Below are 18,239 nucleotides of genomic sequence, written 5' to 3'. Positions count from 1 at the left end.
GAACAAACTTAAACTTGCGCCTCAATGACATTACTGAATGTCATTGAGAAACAGAAAGGTGTCCTATTTTTTTTTTCACGAACATCCTTTCTGTATTTAAAAGTAATCTAGTTCTTCAAATGTATCTGTAATCTGATTGAAATATTTTTTTGCTGATAACGTAACATATTAAACTAATTTTTTTTTGTGGTAGTCCGTTTCTCTCCAACCGTGTGTGTGTGTGAGAGAGAGAGCCAGGAATCAAAGGCCTCCATTGTTGGAATGAGAAGCAGATGTTAGTGTGGAATTCTCCTGACTGCAGCAGTTTTTTTCACGGCTGTGCTTTGAGTGCTCCCTCGCTTTCTTGCTCTCTCGCTCTCTCTGTCATTCTCCATCTCATTCTCATTCTATACATGTATTTAATCTGAAATGTTTTTATGTTTCTATTTCTCCAGTCAGGCCTGTTGTGAGTCATTCTCTTTTCCTCTCTCTAATATTTTAGGGGAGATTGGGGTTGAATGGGGCCATTTCTTACATTCAGCATCACTCCGTCAAAGGAAATATAGTATTATTTCTAACAAACATATCTACATATATTTCAGAATGTTGTGTATCCCTAAATACAGTGAGGGAAAAAAAGTATTTGATCCCCTGCTGATTTTGTAAGTTTGCCCACTGACAAAGAAATGATCAGTCTATAATTTTAATGGTAGGTTTATTTGAACAGAGAGACAGAATAACAACAAAATAATCCAGAAAAACGCATGTCTAAAATGTTACATGTGGTCTGCCTCTGCGAGGACGATCAGCTGTCTTAGGCTTTTCACAGTACGGCCATTGCAATTTATTGCCCTGGCCACATCTGCAGTCCTCAGGCCTCCTTGCAGCATGCCGAAGGCACGTTCACGCAGATGAGCAGGGACCCTGGGTATCTTTCTTTTAGTGTTTTTTAGAGTCAGTAGAAAGGCCTCTTTAGTGTCCTAAGTTTTCATAACTGTGACCTTAATTGCTTACCATCTGTAAGCTGTTAATGTCTTAACGACCGTTCCGCATGTTCATTAATTGTTTATGGTTCATTGAACAAGCATGGGAAACTGTGTTTAAACCTTACTAGGGTAGGGGGCAGCATTCAGAATTTTGGATGAAAAGCATGCCCAAAGTAGACTGCCTGCTACTCAGGTCCAGAAGCTAGGATATGCATATCGATTTGGATAGAAAACACTCTACAGTTTCCAAAACTGTTAAAATAATTTCTGTGAGTATAACAGAACTGATATGGCAGGCGAAAACCTGAGGAAAATCCATCCAGGAAGTGCTATTATTTTGAAATGCCTGTTTTTCGATTGAAAGCCTATCCACCATACAAAGACTTATGACCTAGTTCACGATCCCTATGGCTTCCACTACATGTGGCCAGTCTTTAGGCATTGTTTCAGGCTTTTACTCTGAAAAATTAGGGAGAAACACCACTTTCAATGAGAGGACAGTGGAAATTTCCAGACATGAGTTCTGCGCATGACCGGGAGCGTGCCTTTCTTGTTTTTCCTTTTCTATTGACGAAGCTATTGTCCGGTTGAAATATGATCGATTATTTATGACAAAAACAACCTGAGGATTGATTATAAACATTGTTTGACATGTTTCTGCAAACTTTTATGGTACTTTTTAGATTTTTCGTCTGTCTGTTGTGACCGCGCTTTGTTCTAATGGATTGCTGAACAAAACGCACCAACAAAACTGAGGTTTTTGAATATAAAGAGGGACTTTATTGAACAAAACAAACATTTATTGTGTAACATGGAGTCTTGGGAGTGCAACCATATGAAGATCATCAAAGGTAAGTGATATATTTTATCGCTATTTCTGACTTTTGTTACTCCTCTTCTTGGCTGCTAACTGTTTGTAATGATTTGTTTGCTGGGCGCTGTTCTCAGATAATCGAATGGTTTGCTTTCGCCTTAAAGCCTTTTTGAAATCTGACACAGCGGTTGGATTAACAAGAAGTTTATCTTTAAGCTGGTGTATAACATTTGTATCTTTTTATGTATGTTTATTATGAGAATTTCTGTTTTGTTGAATTTCACACGCTGCAATTTCACAGAATGTTGTTTGAGACAGTGGATTACTGAACAAAACTTTTACTCGTCTACTTGGCTGGTTACTGTTTGTAATGATTTGTCTGCTGGGCGCTGATAATCGCATGGTTTGCTCTCGCCGTAAAGTATTTTTTTAATCTGACGCCGTGGTTGGATTAACAAGAAGTTAATCTTTAAACCGATGTATAACACTTGTATGTTTCATGAATTTTTATAATGAGTATTTCTGTTTTTGAATTTGGCGCTCTGCAATTTCACTGGATGTTGGCCAGGTGGGACGGTAGCATCCCACACCCCCTAGAGAGGTTAAAACCGTTTACAATGAAGATCTGTGAAGTTATTTGGATTTTTACAAATTATCTTTGAAAGACAAGGTCCTGAAAAAGGGACGTTTCTTTTTTTGCTGAGTTTATATTAGCCATCACAACTACACGGATGCACTTTCATGCTAGGTTTAGGACCTCATATTGAAGCTTATAGAGACCCCAACTGATGTATAGAACAACATTTAAATGATATACTTTGGTATAGATACAAGCATCATGAAACCTCTAACACATTAAATTATTTTGACTTGGTGGAAATCAGTTTTTGGGACGTAACTTGTTTACCACTTTTTCCATGTGGTCAGTCCTTCATGGACTCCATGAAATGACAGTGTAAATATTTTGTCAAATGATTAATTTAGTGTATGGTGTTCTAGAAACAAGGGGGGCTCAACTTACCCCACTCTCCCGTAATGTCTTTCCCACCCCCCATCTCTCAACCTCCCCCTGGTTCCAGTCTCTCTCTCTACGTGTTCCAGGGGAGATTTTGGTCTGGCGCAGCCTCTGTCTTTAGTTCTGGAAAGGTTCACATAGGAGCACCCCACCCCTGTGATGTTACATTAGTTGGGAGGGAGAGACAGAGTCATACAGACTCAGAGGCATTCTCTAATTCGCTCTCTCACTTTCTGTCTTTCTGTTTGTATTTCGGGTGGGTTTTCTGTGTCATGAGAATGCCTGCCTCTGAGGCTAGCTTGCCACGTTGACAGAATTTCTCCGTTCCTGCCGCTATCCTGGGCTGAAGGCAGGAAGTGGGTCTATCTCTGTCTGGCGGCTGGACTGCTGTGGACACAGCTTTGGTGTTGCATCACTATTCTACTGGGCTGTGGATGAATAGGGGATGGAAGGCAGCAGTAATGTTATTATCCAGCCCTCTCCCTCACACAAAGCCTTCATACCGGGGATGGAAGATCCCCAGCCTGGAAGCCAAGTTGAAGCCATGGAAAAAAGGAGCATATCACTGTGGATCCCAGGCTAGATGGAATAAGAGGGGGCTATCTATCTGTCAAGAGCTAGCATAGTCTATTGATGTCTCATATGGTAGTCATGATGTCTTACTAGACATGACACTATAGGGTCTAAACCATTAGTGATCTGATGACTACTCTCTCACTCAGTCTGACTGCTAAATTACAGTAGGGGAGAGGTGGGGTAAGTTGAACCAAAGGAGTAGTTTGAGCCACCATACACCAAATGAATCCTTTGACCAAATATTTAGGAAGAGGTCATTATTTCATGGAGTCTGTGAAGGAAGAAACCACATGGAAAATTAGGTAAGGAAGTTCAGTAAAAAAAAAATTAAAAAGATTTTCACCAAGTCAAATGAATTTGTGTTAGAGTTTTCGTGATGCTTGTATTTAAACCAAAGTAAACCATTTTAAGATTTAGACAAGTATAGCCATCAGTTGGGGTCTCTTTAAGCTTTAAAATTAAGTCCTAAACCTAGCATGAAAGTGCATCCTTGTAGCTGTGTGGGCTAATATAGTCAACATGTTTGCCTTTGGGTAAGTTGAGCCGATGGCCATGGGGCTTGGGGATTCGAACCAGCGAACTTTTGGTTACGGGCCCAACACTTAACCTCTAGGCTACAGTGTTAAGCCTCTGCTTAAAATTATTAAAAGACAAAATGATTGTGATTGTGTTGAATTGTGTTCGGAAAATAAAGATAGATATGGTTTTAAAAAGGTAGTGATATTTAATTCAGTACAGAAATTTGTAGGCAGCTTAACTTATCCCATACCCGGGGTAAGTTGTGCCAAGATGCCACTGTTTTGGGGGACAAGCTATGTTTTCAAAACTGTCATTTTTACATGAGTTCTGATTATTTCCAGGGATACACAACATCCTGAAATATATGTAAATGTCTTTGTTAGAAAGAATACTATATTTCCCTTGGCACAGTGATGCTGAATGCAAAAAACGGCTCACCTTGTCCCTCTCTCCCCTATCCCTCCTCACCCCGCCCAACACAGGCATCCTCTTTCACCATTTAGCTCAACTGTGCTGAGCAGTGTTATTACTAATTTGGGAGTGAGGATTATATTCCTGACTGAAAGTATAATAGGATATGATTTCAATAGAGGACCAAACAGAGAAACATCTTAAGACCTAAGATAATTTCTAATGATACATTTATATACACAGTTGGGCTCAAAGAAAAATATTTGATTACATAAGTCATTGATTTTAGTTAACTTAATTATGCTGTGCTAGAGAGGCATAATCTTAATCATAAGAGTAGGAAGAGAAGAGGAAAGACATGATGGATAATCAATGTTATGTTTTACCACTGTTGTTATTCACTCTCTCTCACGCACTCGCTCTCAGGAGTTTCCCCCCTCATTGTAAAATGGTATCAATCATCCAACTTTGTTTTGTGTGATACTAATCTTGCTTTCCCGTCTTGTTGTGATGAGAGCCTGATACAGCAGAGAGCTGTTAGGTGTGTGTGGTGTTAGGTGTGCGTGCGTGCGCATGTAATATATCCCCAAGCACAGTTGTGTTATCGCTGCATCGTTGCGCTGAGAAGGGGAATCAGTTAGTTAGTTACACGCCCATCCCCAACTCGCTCCCTCCCAGTCACACAATCATCACCACCACATTCCTTCAGTAGCTCTCCAGACAGAAACAGGCAAACAGATGTTCAGATGTTACCCAGAAATCAGCCAGGGACTACTATGGCAACATGATGACATTCTCCTGACGTGAGATCACATATTTTTAAGTCTGTCTTCAGTTGCCTTCAGTTCAATCAATCAAATGTATTTATAAAGCCCTTTTTACATCAGAAGATGTCACAAAGTGCTTATACAGAAACCCAGCCTAAAAACTCCCTAGAAAGGCAGGAACCTAGGAAGAAACCTAGAGAGGAACCAGGCTCTGAGGGCTGGCTAGTCCTCTTCTGGCTGTGCCGGGTGGAGAGGAACCAGGCTCTGAGGGGTAGCCAGTCCTCTTCTGGCTGTGCCGGGTGGAGAGTACATGGCCATTAAGGCCAGATCGTTCTTCAAGATGTTCAAACATTCATAGATGACCAGCAGGATCAAATAATAATCGCAGTGGTTGTAGAGGGTGCAACAGGTACCTCAGGAGTAAATGTCAGTTGTCTTTTTATAGCTGAGCATTCAGAGGTCAAGACAGCAGGTGCGGATGAGAGTGAGAGAGAGGGCAGGTCAAACAGCAGATATGGGAAAAGGTAGGACATCCAGTGAACAGGTCAGGGTTCCATAGCCACAGGCAGACCAGTGGGGGGAGCGGGGGGGAACCACACAGGACACCAGAGAAGACAGGAGTATTACACCAGATAGTACAAACTGACTCTAGCCCCCAGGCACATAGACTATTGCAGCATAGATACTGAAGACTGAGATGGGGGGGACACTGTGGCCCCGTCCGACGATATCCCCGGACTCGGCCAAACAGGCAGGATATAACCCCACCCACTTTGCCAAAGCACAGCCCCCACACCACTACAGGGATATTAACAGACCACCAATTTACTACCCTGAGACGAGGCTGAGTATAACCCACGAAGATCACGCCAGGCTGTCGTCTACAGTATTTCCATGCAGCAGAGCTAATATTATGTCCCCTCTATCTGTCCTCTACAGTGTGTCCATGCAACAGTGCTAATGTGATGTCCCTTCCTCTGTCTGTCTTCTACAGTGTGTGGCCCTGCACTGTGTTCTGGTGCCTCCCATGTCCTGGCCTGCTAAGCCTCGTGTCTCCTCACTGGGCCTGGGCAATAGCTGAACCAGGGCTGCTGCTGGTACTACTGCTGCTGGTACTGATACCACCACTTGTACTGGTGGTGGGTGTCCCAACCCAGGGGCCTGGAGGAGCCCTGTCGACCTCCCAGCCACACGAAGATGAACAAACTGACCGGCTTCCACAATAACAAAGCTATGCAGGACCGCCGCTGTGTTTGTGTCTTTCTCCCCAACGACGACACACTTAACGTCATCGTTAATGTGAGTACTGTGCCTCACCTAGCTACCTTAAAATGAATGCTCTAACTGTAAGTTGCTCTGGATAAGAGCATCTGATGAATGAGTATAATACAAATATACATGTATATAGGATCTCAGTAGTATTCAGGTGTATATAAAGTAAGACCACTGGTATCAAGACTAGTGGAACTGTTCTCACTATGTTGGGATTATATTTGTGATTAAGACAAAGTGTATTATCCAAAAGCAAGGGTCAGGAATTGCAGTAATTGTTTTATTTTACTTTCAAACTGGCAATTCCATTCATCCTTGTATCACAGTGTGTCTAATTTAGGGCTATCCCTGACCGAAAGTCATCTGTTCTTTCGACCAATCGATTGCTCGAAAATGTTAAGCGTGTATTTTTCCATATATAGACACACCCTATGTGTTTTAATAAAATAAACTGTATGCATTGAGCTTGTCTGATGCTTAAATCTTTGATGAAATAAGACAAATGCCTCACGAGAGCGCCAGAGATCAAGATAACCAGAAGAAAAATAACTTAACTTGACCCGGCCATCCTCCTCCTGCTCCACCTGGCTTTCGCAGATTCTGCTGTTACTCTCCTGAAGTTGCTGGTAATAGGCTGTACGAGGAGTCGGCAACCTTTCTCATGTTGAATGTCAATTTATCTTAACATTTATACCGATCTGCGTGCCAGTTATGGGTTTCGTTTGCACATTTTCGTGAAACAGTTTCATTTCATTTATAATTATGTCTTCGTATCTCAAAATCATTGTCCTGTGGTTAATCAAAATTCCATCCAAATGAAAATGATACAAACCTAAAAATGAACTTCTATTGCCATTGCCAACTATGTACAAATATCCTACATAAAGCTAACAGGTAAAAACATTGCAGCCTGCAGGTAGAAAATATCCGTATAAAAATCCCATTGCTACACAGCCTGTCCGCAACAAATGTAAAACATTGTATCAACTATTAAGTTGGGTCCAGCCCCGAAGTTAGTGCTATCAAAAATATTCTGGGCCCTCAGAGTTTAGCCAGTGAGCTCGGGACAGACACAGCTGTAGGCTATTTACATTTTTACAGTTTACATTTTAGTAGACGCTCTTATCCAGAGCGACTTACAGTAGTGAATACATACATTACATTTCATGCATTTTTTTGTTTGTTTTTGTACTGGGCCCCCCCGTGGGAATCGAACCCACAACCCTGGCGTTGCGCACACCATGCTGGCGTTGCAAACACCATGCTCTACCAACTGAGCCACAGGGAAGACAAAGGAAAAATAAGCACTGTATGACTTGGGCAGGAGCTCACTGAAGCGAAGTACCGGCACCTAAAATGTTCTACTGCTTGAGTTCCTATTCCTCTTATAGAATATTAGCTCAAAAGTATTGTGGCGCTCCTGCACCTAAATATAAACAACACCCAAAAATGTGTTCTGGTACCTATTTCCGTCCAAGTCAGCACTAATAAGCAGTAATCAGGTAGGCCTATTTCATGACGTTTCCACTGGATCAGAGCATGACATTGTTTGCTTTTACACTGAGTGGTTATAGAAAGGGAGAGAGATGGATAGATTTTAGGTTGTGCACTCTGCAAACAATGTGTCCACTCAGACAATGAGAATGGAACGACTGGAATAATAATATTGAATGCATTCAAATAATAACCGTAACCAAAGCAACAAACATTGTAGATGAGATATTATAGGAATTAACGGTAAATGTAGTACTGGTGATATATGTAATTGGGGTTGACATACACTAACAATCAAACGCAAACAATTCACTCAATGAAGTTAAGAAACAATGAATGTGCACGAATTGGCGAGAGAGAGTGCATTGTGCATCTGGGTGAATGGTCAATCCGACAGCTGCATTGGCCATGCAGTATTTATGGTTATGCCCTCAGAAGTCAGGGCATTCATACTTCACAGAGCAGTGTAGAGCTGTTGTCAAGGAAGTGAATTTGTGTTTATACAGGATGTACTGCCCCCAACTACCGTCAACGATCATGTCAATGCGGAGCTATACAGAGCCCTCCGCATTGTTAAAACATTTGGGAGGCGCATGGCGTTGCGGTACAGAGCTTGATTTGGCCTCTGGAGGCACACCCTCCATATGGAGCCTCCTACCACATGTGTGTATGTATGTATGTATGTATGTATGTATGTATGTATGTATGTATGTATATATATATGTATATATGTATATGTATGTATGCACACACACACTACCGTTCAAAAGTTTGGGGTCACTTAGAAATGCCCTTGTTTTTGGAAGAAAAGCACTTTTTTTGTCCATTAAAATAACATCAAATTGATCAGAAATACAGTGTAGACATTGTTAATGTTGTAAATGACTATTCTAGCTGGAAATGGGAGATTTTTTATGGAATATCTACATAGGCGTACAGAGGCCCATTATCAGCAACCATCACTCTTGTGTTCCAATGGCACGTTGTGTTAGCTAATCCAAGTTTATCATTTTAAAAGGCTAATTGATCATTAGAAAATCCTTTTGCAATTATGTTAGCACAGCTGAAAACTGTTGTTCTGATTAAAGAAGCAATAAAACTGTCCTTCTTTAGACTAATTGAGTATCTGGAGCATCAGCATTTGTGGGTTCGATTACAGGCTCAAAATGGCCAGAAACAAAGAACATTCTTCTGAAACTCGTCAGTTTATTCTTGTTCTGAGAAAGGAAGGCTATTCCATGCAAAAAATTGCCAAGAAACTGAAGATCTCATACAGCGCTGTGTACTACTCTCTTCACAGAACAGCGCAAACTGGCTCTAACCAGAATATAAAGGGGAGTGGGAGGCCCCGGTGCACAACTGAGCAAGAGGACAAGTACATTAGAATGTCTGGTTTGAGAAACGGACACCTCACAAATCCTCAACTGGCAGCTTCATTAAATAGTACCCGCAAACACCAGTCTCAACGTCAACAGTGAAGAGGCGACTCCTGGATGATGGCCTTCTAAGCAGAGTTGCAAAGAAAAAGCTATATCTCAGACTGACCAATAAAAAGAAAAGATTAAGATGGGCAAAAGAACACAGACACTGGACAGAGTAACTCTGCCTAGAAGGCCGGCATCCCGGAGTCGCCTCTTCACTGATCACTTTGATGTTATTTTAATGGACAGAAATGTTGCTTTTCTTTCAAAAACAAGGACATTTCTAAGTGACCCCAAACTTTTGAAGGTAGTGTATGTGTGTTACTGCTCAACTAAAACCATTTAGGTCGGCCAACAGCCTAACGACCAAACAATTGACCAGTCGAATAATTGGGGTCAGACCTAGTCTAAATACCTCCGATCTCCTCCTGTACATCCTGACATTTGACCTCTTGCTGTGTGTTCTCTCTCTCTGCTCAGGTGAAGACTTTGTGCCAGGAGCTGCTCATCCAGGTGTGTGACCTGCTCCGACTGAAGGACTGTCACCTGTTTGGACTCAGTGTCATTCAGAGTAAGAATGGTTTACCGTTGTCGCTGTGTGTGTGTGTGTGTTTGCACGTGTCCATCGTCCATGGCTATGTGACATATCTCGCCTCACTGTAACGTCTCTGTCTACCATCTCAGTCCCTATCTCAGCCTGACTGACTGGGGCCCATTTGTCTATGTGGTTAAAGTAGCCGCACAGCTTACCATGTGTCATATCAAAGGCATGAGCCTTCCTCTGTACTGAAAGGTCCCAATGAGCTACACCTCAATTCTCCGGAGGTATGCAATTGTGTACTTCACCCCGCACATTTAAAAGCATTGGATTGGTGTGTATACATGGGCTAGAGGGAGTTTCCACCACAGGCACCGGTGGCACCTTAATTGAGGAAGACAGGCTTTTAGTAATAGCTGGAGCAGAATAAATGGAATCGAACACATCAAACACACAGTTTCCAGGTGTTTGATGCCATTCTCTCCATTCCAGCCATTATTATGAGCCATCCTCCCCTCAACATTTTTTACATTGACATTTTAGTCATTTAGCAGACGCTCTTATCCAGAGCAACTTACAGTAGTGAATGCATACATTTCAGTTCATACATTTTTTATTTATTTTTTCTGTACTGGCCCCCCGTGGGAATCGAGCCCACAACCCTGGTGTTGCAAACACCATGCTCTACCAACTGAGCTACAGGGAAGGCCAGCCTCCTGTGGTTTCCATATGTCTCATACCAGTCCTTTCCTTATAAATCAATTAAGGGAAGTGAACAAGTGCACACTTGGGACAGAAGGAGGGATAATTAGAACAGAGAATTAGACTCTCTTAGGCAGCCTTTGAGCAATCATTATGTCAGGCATTCTACTGACTGGGCTGAACCAGTCCCTCTGGTGCGCGCTCTCTCTGTCTCTTTCTTTTTCTCTTTATCACTCTCTCTCTCTCTGTCTCTCTGTCATCTTAATCTTCTCTGTTAGTCATACGTGTTATGAGCTGAGAGTTTCCCTGCTGAACCAACAGGTTTGGCTCTTCTTTAAAAGCCCTTGGAGTGGAAAAGTCAAGGATCAGAAAAGAAAGGAGGAAAAGGTCTGACAGGCGAGTATGCCAGTATAGAGACTCTACTGACTCTAAGCCCTGCAGTACAGATGACAGATGATCAAGTACACATTTCACCAGGCAGACTGACTAGAGAGAGAGAGGGAGAGAGAAAAAGGAGTGATGATGACTGGTAAATCAGAGCTTAGCTAACTGACTGGTCTGCTCCCTAGTTGTGCAGGAGAGAGGTGGAGTGGGATGACAGAGGCATGGGGACGGAGTGATGATTGGTCAGTGCGAGGGACACAGATGTTGGAGCTGGGGCTGGGGGTGTTTGGTAGGGCTGTGGGTTGTTGGTAGGGCTGGGGGTCGGGGTGGTTGGTAGGGCTGGGGGTCGAGGTATGGGTTAGAGTGAGGGTGGTTAGTCACTGTTTGCCTTGTGATTTCATGCTGTTCAGACAAGCAGCTCAGGAATGTCCCTAAATCAGCCCCACTGGCTCCTGGTCAATAGACTTGTCCTGCAGGGCATGTGATTGGCTCATACTGAAGACCTGCAGGCATGCCATTGGCTCGGAGACCTGTCCTGTAGACTTAACATTGGCTCATCTCATCTGGTGGCTCATCTCATCTGGTGGCCATCTGTCTGACTGGCACTGCTGCGATGTGCTTTCCTTTGTAGTTGTTTCCACACTATAAAAATATTACTCTTTGGATCAACCTAAAAAAATTGCATGGTTACAAGTAAATAAGTTATGTTTTCTTAATTGAATTTTTTATTTTTTTTTGAAAACAAATACATGATTCAACGCCAACTGCTATATTTGATAATTATTAACAACCCTATATTTCAAGTTGCAACCAACTTCTTTCAACAGTCAACTTACTTTTCCCCTTTGATTAAACCTAATAAATAACATAAATACAAACAAATAAATATACTGCTCAAAAAAATAAAGGGAACACTTAAACAACACATCCTAGATCTGAATGAAATAAATAATTTGATTAAATACTTTTCTCTTTACATAGTTGAATGTGCTGACAACAAATTCACACAAAAATAATCAATGGAAATCCAATTTATCAACCCATGGAGGTCTGGATTTGGAGTCACACTCAAAATTAAAGTGGAAAACCACACTACAGGCTGATCCAGCTTTGATGTAATGTCCTTAAAACAAGTCAAAATGAGGCTCAGTAGTGTGTGTGGCCTCCACGTGCCTGTATTACCTCCCTACAACGCCTGGGCATGCTCCTGATGAGGTGGCGGATGGTCTCCTGAGGGATCTCCTCCCAGACCTGGACTGAAGCATCCTCCAACTCCTGGACAGTCTGTGGTGTAATGTGACGTTGGTGGATGGAGCGAGACATGATGTCCCAGATGTGCTCAATTGGATTCAGGTCTGGGGAACGGCGGGCCAGTCCATAGCATCAATGCCTTCCTCTTGCAGGAACTGCTGACACACTCCAGCCACATGAGGTCTAGCATTGTCTTGCATTAGGAGGAACCCAGGGCCAACCGCACCAGCATATGGTCTCACAAGGGGTCTGAAGATCTCATCTCGGTACCTATTGGCAGTCAGGCTACCTCTGGCGAGCACATGGAGGGCTGTACGGCCCCCCAAAGAAATGCCACCCCACACCATGACTGACCCACCGCCAAACCGGTCATGCTGGAGGATGTTGCAGGCAGCAGAACGTTCTCCACGGCGTCTCCAGACTCTTTCACGTCTGTCACATGTGCTCAGTGTGAACCTGCTTTCATCTGTGAAGAGCACAGGGCTCCAGTGGTGAATTTGCCAATCTTGGTGTTCTCTGGCAAATTCCAAACGTCCTGCACGGTGTTGGGCTGTAAGCACAACCCCCACCTGTGGACGTCGGGCCCTCATACCACCCTCATGGAGTCTGTTTCTGACCATTTGAGCAGACACATGCACATTTGTGGCCTGCTGGAGGTCATTTTGCAGGGCTCTGGCAGTGCTTCTCCTGCTCCTCCTTGCACAAAGGCGGAGGTAGCGGTCCTGCTGCTGGGTTGTTGCCCTCCTACGGCCTCCTCCACGTCTCCTGATGTACTGGCCTGTCTCCTGGTAGCGCCTCCATGCTCTGGACACTACGCTGACAGACACAGCAAACCTTCTTGCCACAGCTCGCATTGATGTGCCATCCTGGATGAGCTGCACTACCTGAGCCACTTGTGTGGGTTGTAGACTCCGTCTCATGCTACCACTAGAGTGAAAGCACCACCAGCATTCAAAAGTGACCAAAACATCAGCCAGGAAGCATAGGAACTGAGAAGTGGTCTGTGGTTACCACCTGCAGAACCACTCCTTTATTGGGGGTGTCTTGCTAATTGCCTATAATTTCCACCTGTTGTCTATTCCATTTGCACAACAGCATGTGAAATGTATTGTCAATCAGTGTTGCTTCCTAAGTGGACAGTTTGATTTCACAGAAGTGTGATTGACTTGGAGTTACATTGTGTTGTTTAAGTGTTCCCTTTATTTTTTTGAGCAGTGTATATATACACAACCCATTTGTTCAATTGGGTTAAAAGCAGTTAAATACATTTCCTGTTAATCAAGATATTAAGTTTGTTCCATAACATGAAATAATGACTCCAAACACTTTCTTTACATAAGACTTTCACATTAACTGGTTACAATATTGTAACTAAATGGTGACCATCTCATCAATGAAAACATTTCCAGCCTGTTTAGTATCACAGTACTTACACATATATCATTTAAGATTCTGTGCTGGCAGTGAGCATGTAATCACAAAAAAAACTGAACACATTATCTGAAAGGACATTCACTCTCTCAGGTGGCCAAAAATAACAAATGGAAAGCCACGCCCCAAATAGGCTACGCCTAGGGTTAGAGCAAAAACCTGCTGGACGGTAGATCTCCAATAACAGGGTTGGAGAGCCCTGTTCTGGAGGCAGCTCTGCAGAGGTCATTAGCTACCACTGCCACAAAGTCATAAAATCAATTTTTAAACCTAACCTTAACCCTAATTAACCACACTGCTCACCCTAATGCCTAAACTTAACCTTAAATTAAGACTAAAAAGTATGCATTTTTACAATATAGGCAATTTTGACTTTGTAGCTGGGTTATCTAAAGGGAAATTGCTCAGTGCTGCCTCCAGGACAAGACTCGTGACAATAAACGTCAACCTGCCATTGCACCCACCGCTATGCAATGTGAATGGCATGAGATATGTAAAGCAATTTAGAAGCTTTCATTCAATAAAAAAAATCGCATTGATCTGTCAAATTCGTTATTTTATTTCAGACCAATTGAATAGAATAGGTTGAACAAATCAAAGTGTAATTTTGGATCATACCGATCAGAAAACACTTCAGATGAACAACGGTGCCGTCCCACTTTTTTACAGTACAATTGTCACCTGCTGTCTGTCTGTCAACCTGTATGTCTGCTACACAGGAGTCAATGTGTGACTCATGGTGCTTTCAAGACAACTAGGAACTTGGATAAAAAACAAGGTCGTATCATGACGTCAAGTGATCATCAGGTCAAAATTTCCTGACTTGGAATTCCGACTTGGATGACCGTTCAAAAATAATTTTCCCAGTTTGAGCTAGTTTTTTTTTTCTTCCCCGAGTTCCCAGTTGTCTTGAACGCTCGGAAGTCAGTTTTCCCAGTTCTGAGGTCACAGTTGTTTTGAACAGGGCATCATTCATTCCATGCATATAACCACTCTGTCATCATAAAGCGACTTAGGTTAACCCCATAGAGTTATATAGAGGACTCTAGATGGAGTAAACCCATTTTGGCATGGACATTGCCATTGAGGGCTTCCAACATTTTAAAGTAGTCAACTCGGTGGGACATCCTATGGGTTAAAGAAGGATCACGTGATTCCATCCGGATCATCAGGAGGGATCAGCCAATGAATTATATTTGTGAGCAAACACTAGGTGGCAGTATGCACCCTTTCAGTTTGTTTTCCAACTCATAAAAGTAGTAGAAGAAAATGGACTACTTCAAAATGGAGATTGTCTCAGTGGCGCTGCCTGTGCACTCACATACACCTTAATGGGACATATAGATAAAGAAAATATTATTTATCTATCTCTGTGACATCTCCATCTAACCCTTCTCTGTGTCATCAAAAGCAACTTAGATGAATCCTGGGCCATGATCGAAGCATCAAAACCGTGATGTATTATGGGTCGATTGTGACTGACTAATCTACAAATAATATTGAGTAGTTATTCATGATGCAAAGTGATTTGTAGATCAGTAAATGTCGAACGCGCCCATGGGCTTGATCCACATGTGTTTTGCCGATACGTAAAATATCTATCCAGGTGTTGTAAGATCTGGCATGGGTCAGCAACACCTGGGCAGAGGAACGCACAGTCAACTGCCAACTGACTGATCTACAAATGACCTTGCATCATACGCACTACTCGTTGTTTTTATAGATTAGTCAGTCGCAATTTACCCACAATGCATCACATATTTAATGCTGTCTAACACAGCCGCTTTCTGTATGTAACTCTGGTTTGTTTGTTTCCCCTCCAGACAATGAGCATATCTACATGGAGCTGGGCCAGAAGCTGTCCAAGTACTGTCCCAAGGAGTGGAAGAGAGAGGCCAGCAAGGTGAGCCAATCTACAGCAGTGGTTCCCAACCAGGGATACTAGGACCCCTGGGGATACTAGGACCCCTGGGGGTACTAGGACCCCTGGGGATACTAGGACCCCTGGGGATACTTGGCCTATCCACAGTGGGTACTTGAGAATGCACACTTCAGGGGTACTCCGGGCAGAGCAAAAATCAGTTTGTGGTACAGTAACCAAAAAGGTTGTGAACCACCGGTCTACAGTACAAGACAACAGTAATATCTCTAGAGACGTGGAATATGGCTTGCAAGATTAGCCCTTTAGAAAAGAAAAGCAAAAGCCGCACACTAAGGGCTCCGATGTAATGATTTAATGATTTGATGTAATTGATTTAACCAACATTTCGACAGGTAAGCTTCATCAGGGTTTCAAGGTTTGCAAGATTACCGCAACAGACATAGTACACTTAAATTCGATGTCAGCAACTGCTTTTGATTTCGCTGTCAGGGTGGTAGTTTGATATTATATTGATAGAATGAATACACTGTCTTGATGGTTTGATTTGCTTGAAAATAACCAAACAATGTTTGTTGGTATCTTGTTGTTTTCAGGGCATCGACCAGTTTGGGCCTCCCATGATTATCCACTTCAGGGCTCAGTATTACGTTGAGAATGGGAGATTAATAAGGCAAGTAATCTCACAGAGATCCTAGAAAATACTATTAGCAATAGTAATGTACTATTTGATTCTGATAGATGCTGAGACTACAGCACGAATAGAATGGAGACCTAGGCCGGGATTCAATCCAAGACTGTTGTAGCAGGCTTGTCATTTAAAGGTCATTTCCGATTGAGCCGTCATCTGCAGCGTTCACCGTGAATGCCATCTCATTTAAACAGCTCTCTACGGATTGAATCTCAGCCCTAGTGTGCTGGGCTGTGTCTCTAAAGGTTGTTATCAGTGACCATTCAGGTAGGTACTACTACTACTGGCACAGAGTACCTCCACTACTGTAGTATATAAATAGTAGTACTAATATAATGTCATTATGTTGCACCCCACAGTGACTGTACAGCCAGGTATTACTACTACTTTAATACAGTACAAAGATCAGTAACATAATATTCTCTCTCCTCCCCTTTAGTGTCTGCTCTGCTCTGCTCTGCTCTGCTAGGCCTCTGCTAGGTACTAGAGCCTCTGCGAGGTACTAGAGCCTCTGCGAGGTACTAGAGCCTCTGCGAGGTACTAGTGCCTCTGCTAGGTACTAGAGCCTCTGCGAGGTACTAGAGCCTCTGCTAGGTACTAGAGCCTCTGCTAGGTACTAGAGCCTCTGCTAGGTACTAGAGCCTCTACTAGGTACTAGAGCCTCTGCTAGGTACTAGAGCCTCTGCGAGGTACTAGAGCCTCTGCGAGGTACTAGAGCCTCTGCGAGGTACTAGAGCCTCTGCGAGGAACTAGAGCCTCTGCTAGGTACTAGAGCCTCTGCGAGGTACTAGAGCCTCTGCGAGGTACTAGAGCCTCTGCGAGGTACTAGAGCCTCTGCGAGGTACTAGAGCCTCTGCGAGGTACTAGAGCCTCTGCTAGGTACTAGAGCCTCTGCTAGGTACTAGAGCCTCTGCGGGGGCTCTGCTAGGTCTAAAGCCTCTGCGAGGTACTAGAGCCTCTGCGAGGTACTAGAGCCTCTGCGAGGTACTAGAGCCTCTGCGAGGTACTAGAGCCTCTGCGAGGTACTAGAGCATCTGCTAGGTACTAGAGCCTCTGCTAGGTACTAGAGCTGGGCAATATGGATGAAAATCCACATTGCAATAAATTGCCTGAGTTGATGCAATAACAATAAATAGAACAATACGTTTATAACATGAATGTGCACCACAGTTTTACTTTATTTAAATTTTATGATCCTTTAAACTACTACTACTACTACTACTAGTTAGATGGTTGTAGCCATCAATTGTCCCTTCATCCATATTAGCTCATTTATCTTGTTTCAAACTTTACCTTTCTCTAGTATATCAGCAAAATGCCTGTGATAAGTGATCGGTATAGTCGGTGTCGATAATGTTCGGTTTATCGTCCCAGGTTTACCAGGTACTACTACTGGCACCTCGTACTACTACTATATGTAGATCTACTACTACATAGCTATATGTGTCTAAAGGTTATTCTCCTCTCTCCTCCATAGTGACCGCTCGGCCAGATACTACTACTACTGGCACCTGAGGAAACAGGTGTTGCTGTCTCAGTGTATCCAGAGAGAGGAGGCTTACTTTCTGCTGGCAGCCTTCGCCCTCCAAGCCGATATGGGCAACTTCAAACGCAACAAGCACTTTGGGAAGTACTTTGAACCTGAGGCCTACTTCCCCCCATGGGTGAGTAGATCTAACCTTTTAACCCAGTGGTATTCATAGTCGGGGTCACGACCCTGAGGGAACTGCAGTGTTGTCGGCAAAATAAAATGAAAGATAATTAGAACAATTCAATTTTATTGATCAAATGTGTTTATTGGTTTATTTTTATTTTGATGAGATGAAAATGCAAAGAATTGAAGGTTATTTGTTGATGTAAAAATCGAAATGTGCCGAATTTAAGGTTGTGTCATTAGATTTGGGGTGCGGTGGGGTCGCAATAAATTATACGGGAAACAATGGGGCCCCCGCTGAAAAAGTTTGAGTACCAATGTTCTAACCTAACTGGTACCAGGTGGTTTCCCAGGCAGTATTCAGCCCATCCCAATTCACTCTCTCCCCCTTCCCCTTCCCCTTCCCTTGGCTGGATAGGTATAATCAGAGTAGTGGTGAAGTATCCAACATATTG

The 18,239-nt window shown here is 43.0% G+C and overlaps 1 protein-coding gene across 3 annotated transcripts in view; it reads left to right on the top strand.

Annotated features, from left to right (window-relative positions):
- Nucleotides 1-18,239, top strand: part of LOC106603225 (FERM domain-containing protein 6) — an 83,378-nt gene that overhangs the window by 48,868 nt on the left and 16,271 nt on the right. For 2 of the 3 annotated variants that reach the window (XM_014196585.2, XM_014196592.2), the window contains exons 2-6: nt 6,062-6,366; nt 9,735-9,825; nt 15,384-15,463; nt 16,036-16,112; nt 17,608-17,794. In XM_014196585.2, coding sequence (XP_014052060.1) covers nt 6,265-6,366; nt 9,735-9,825; nt 15,384-15,463; nt 16,036-16,112; nt 17,608-17,794 — 537 coding nt within the window. In that variant the 5' untranslated portion in view covers nt 6,062-6,264. The remainder of the gene's footprint in view (nt 1-6,061; nt 6,367-9,734; nt 9,826-15,383; nt 15,464-16,035; nt 16,113-17,607; nt 17,795-18,239) is intronic. The other variant, XM_045718383.1, reaches the window with a different exon arrangement.

Source organism: Salmo salar, chromosome ssa01 (genome assembly GCF_905237065.1).
Source record: "Salmo salar chromosome ssa01, Ssal_v3.1, whole genome shotgun sequence".
Lineage (NCBI taxonomy): Eukaryota > Metazoa > Chordata > Actinopteri > Salmoniformes > Salmonidae > Salmo > Salmo salar.
The sequence above is the reverse complement of the archived record's forward strand: the minus strand, read 5'-3'. Positions and strand labels throughout refer to the sequence as shown.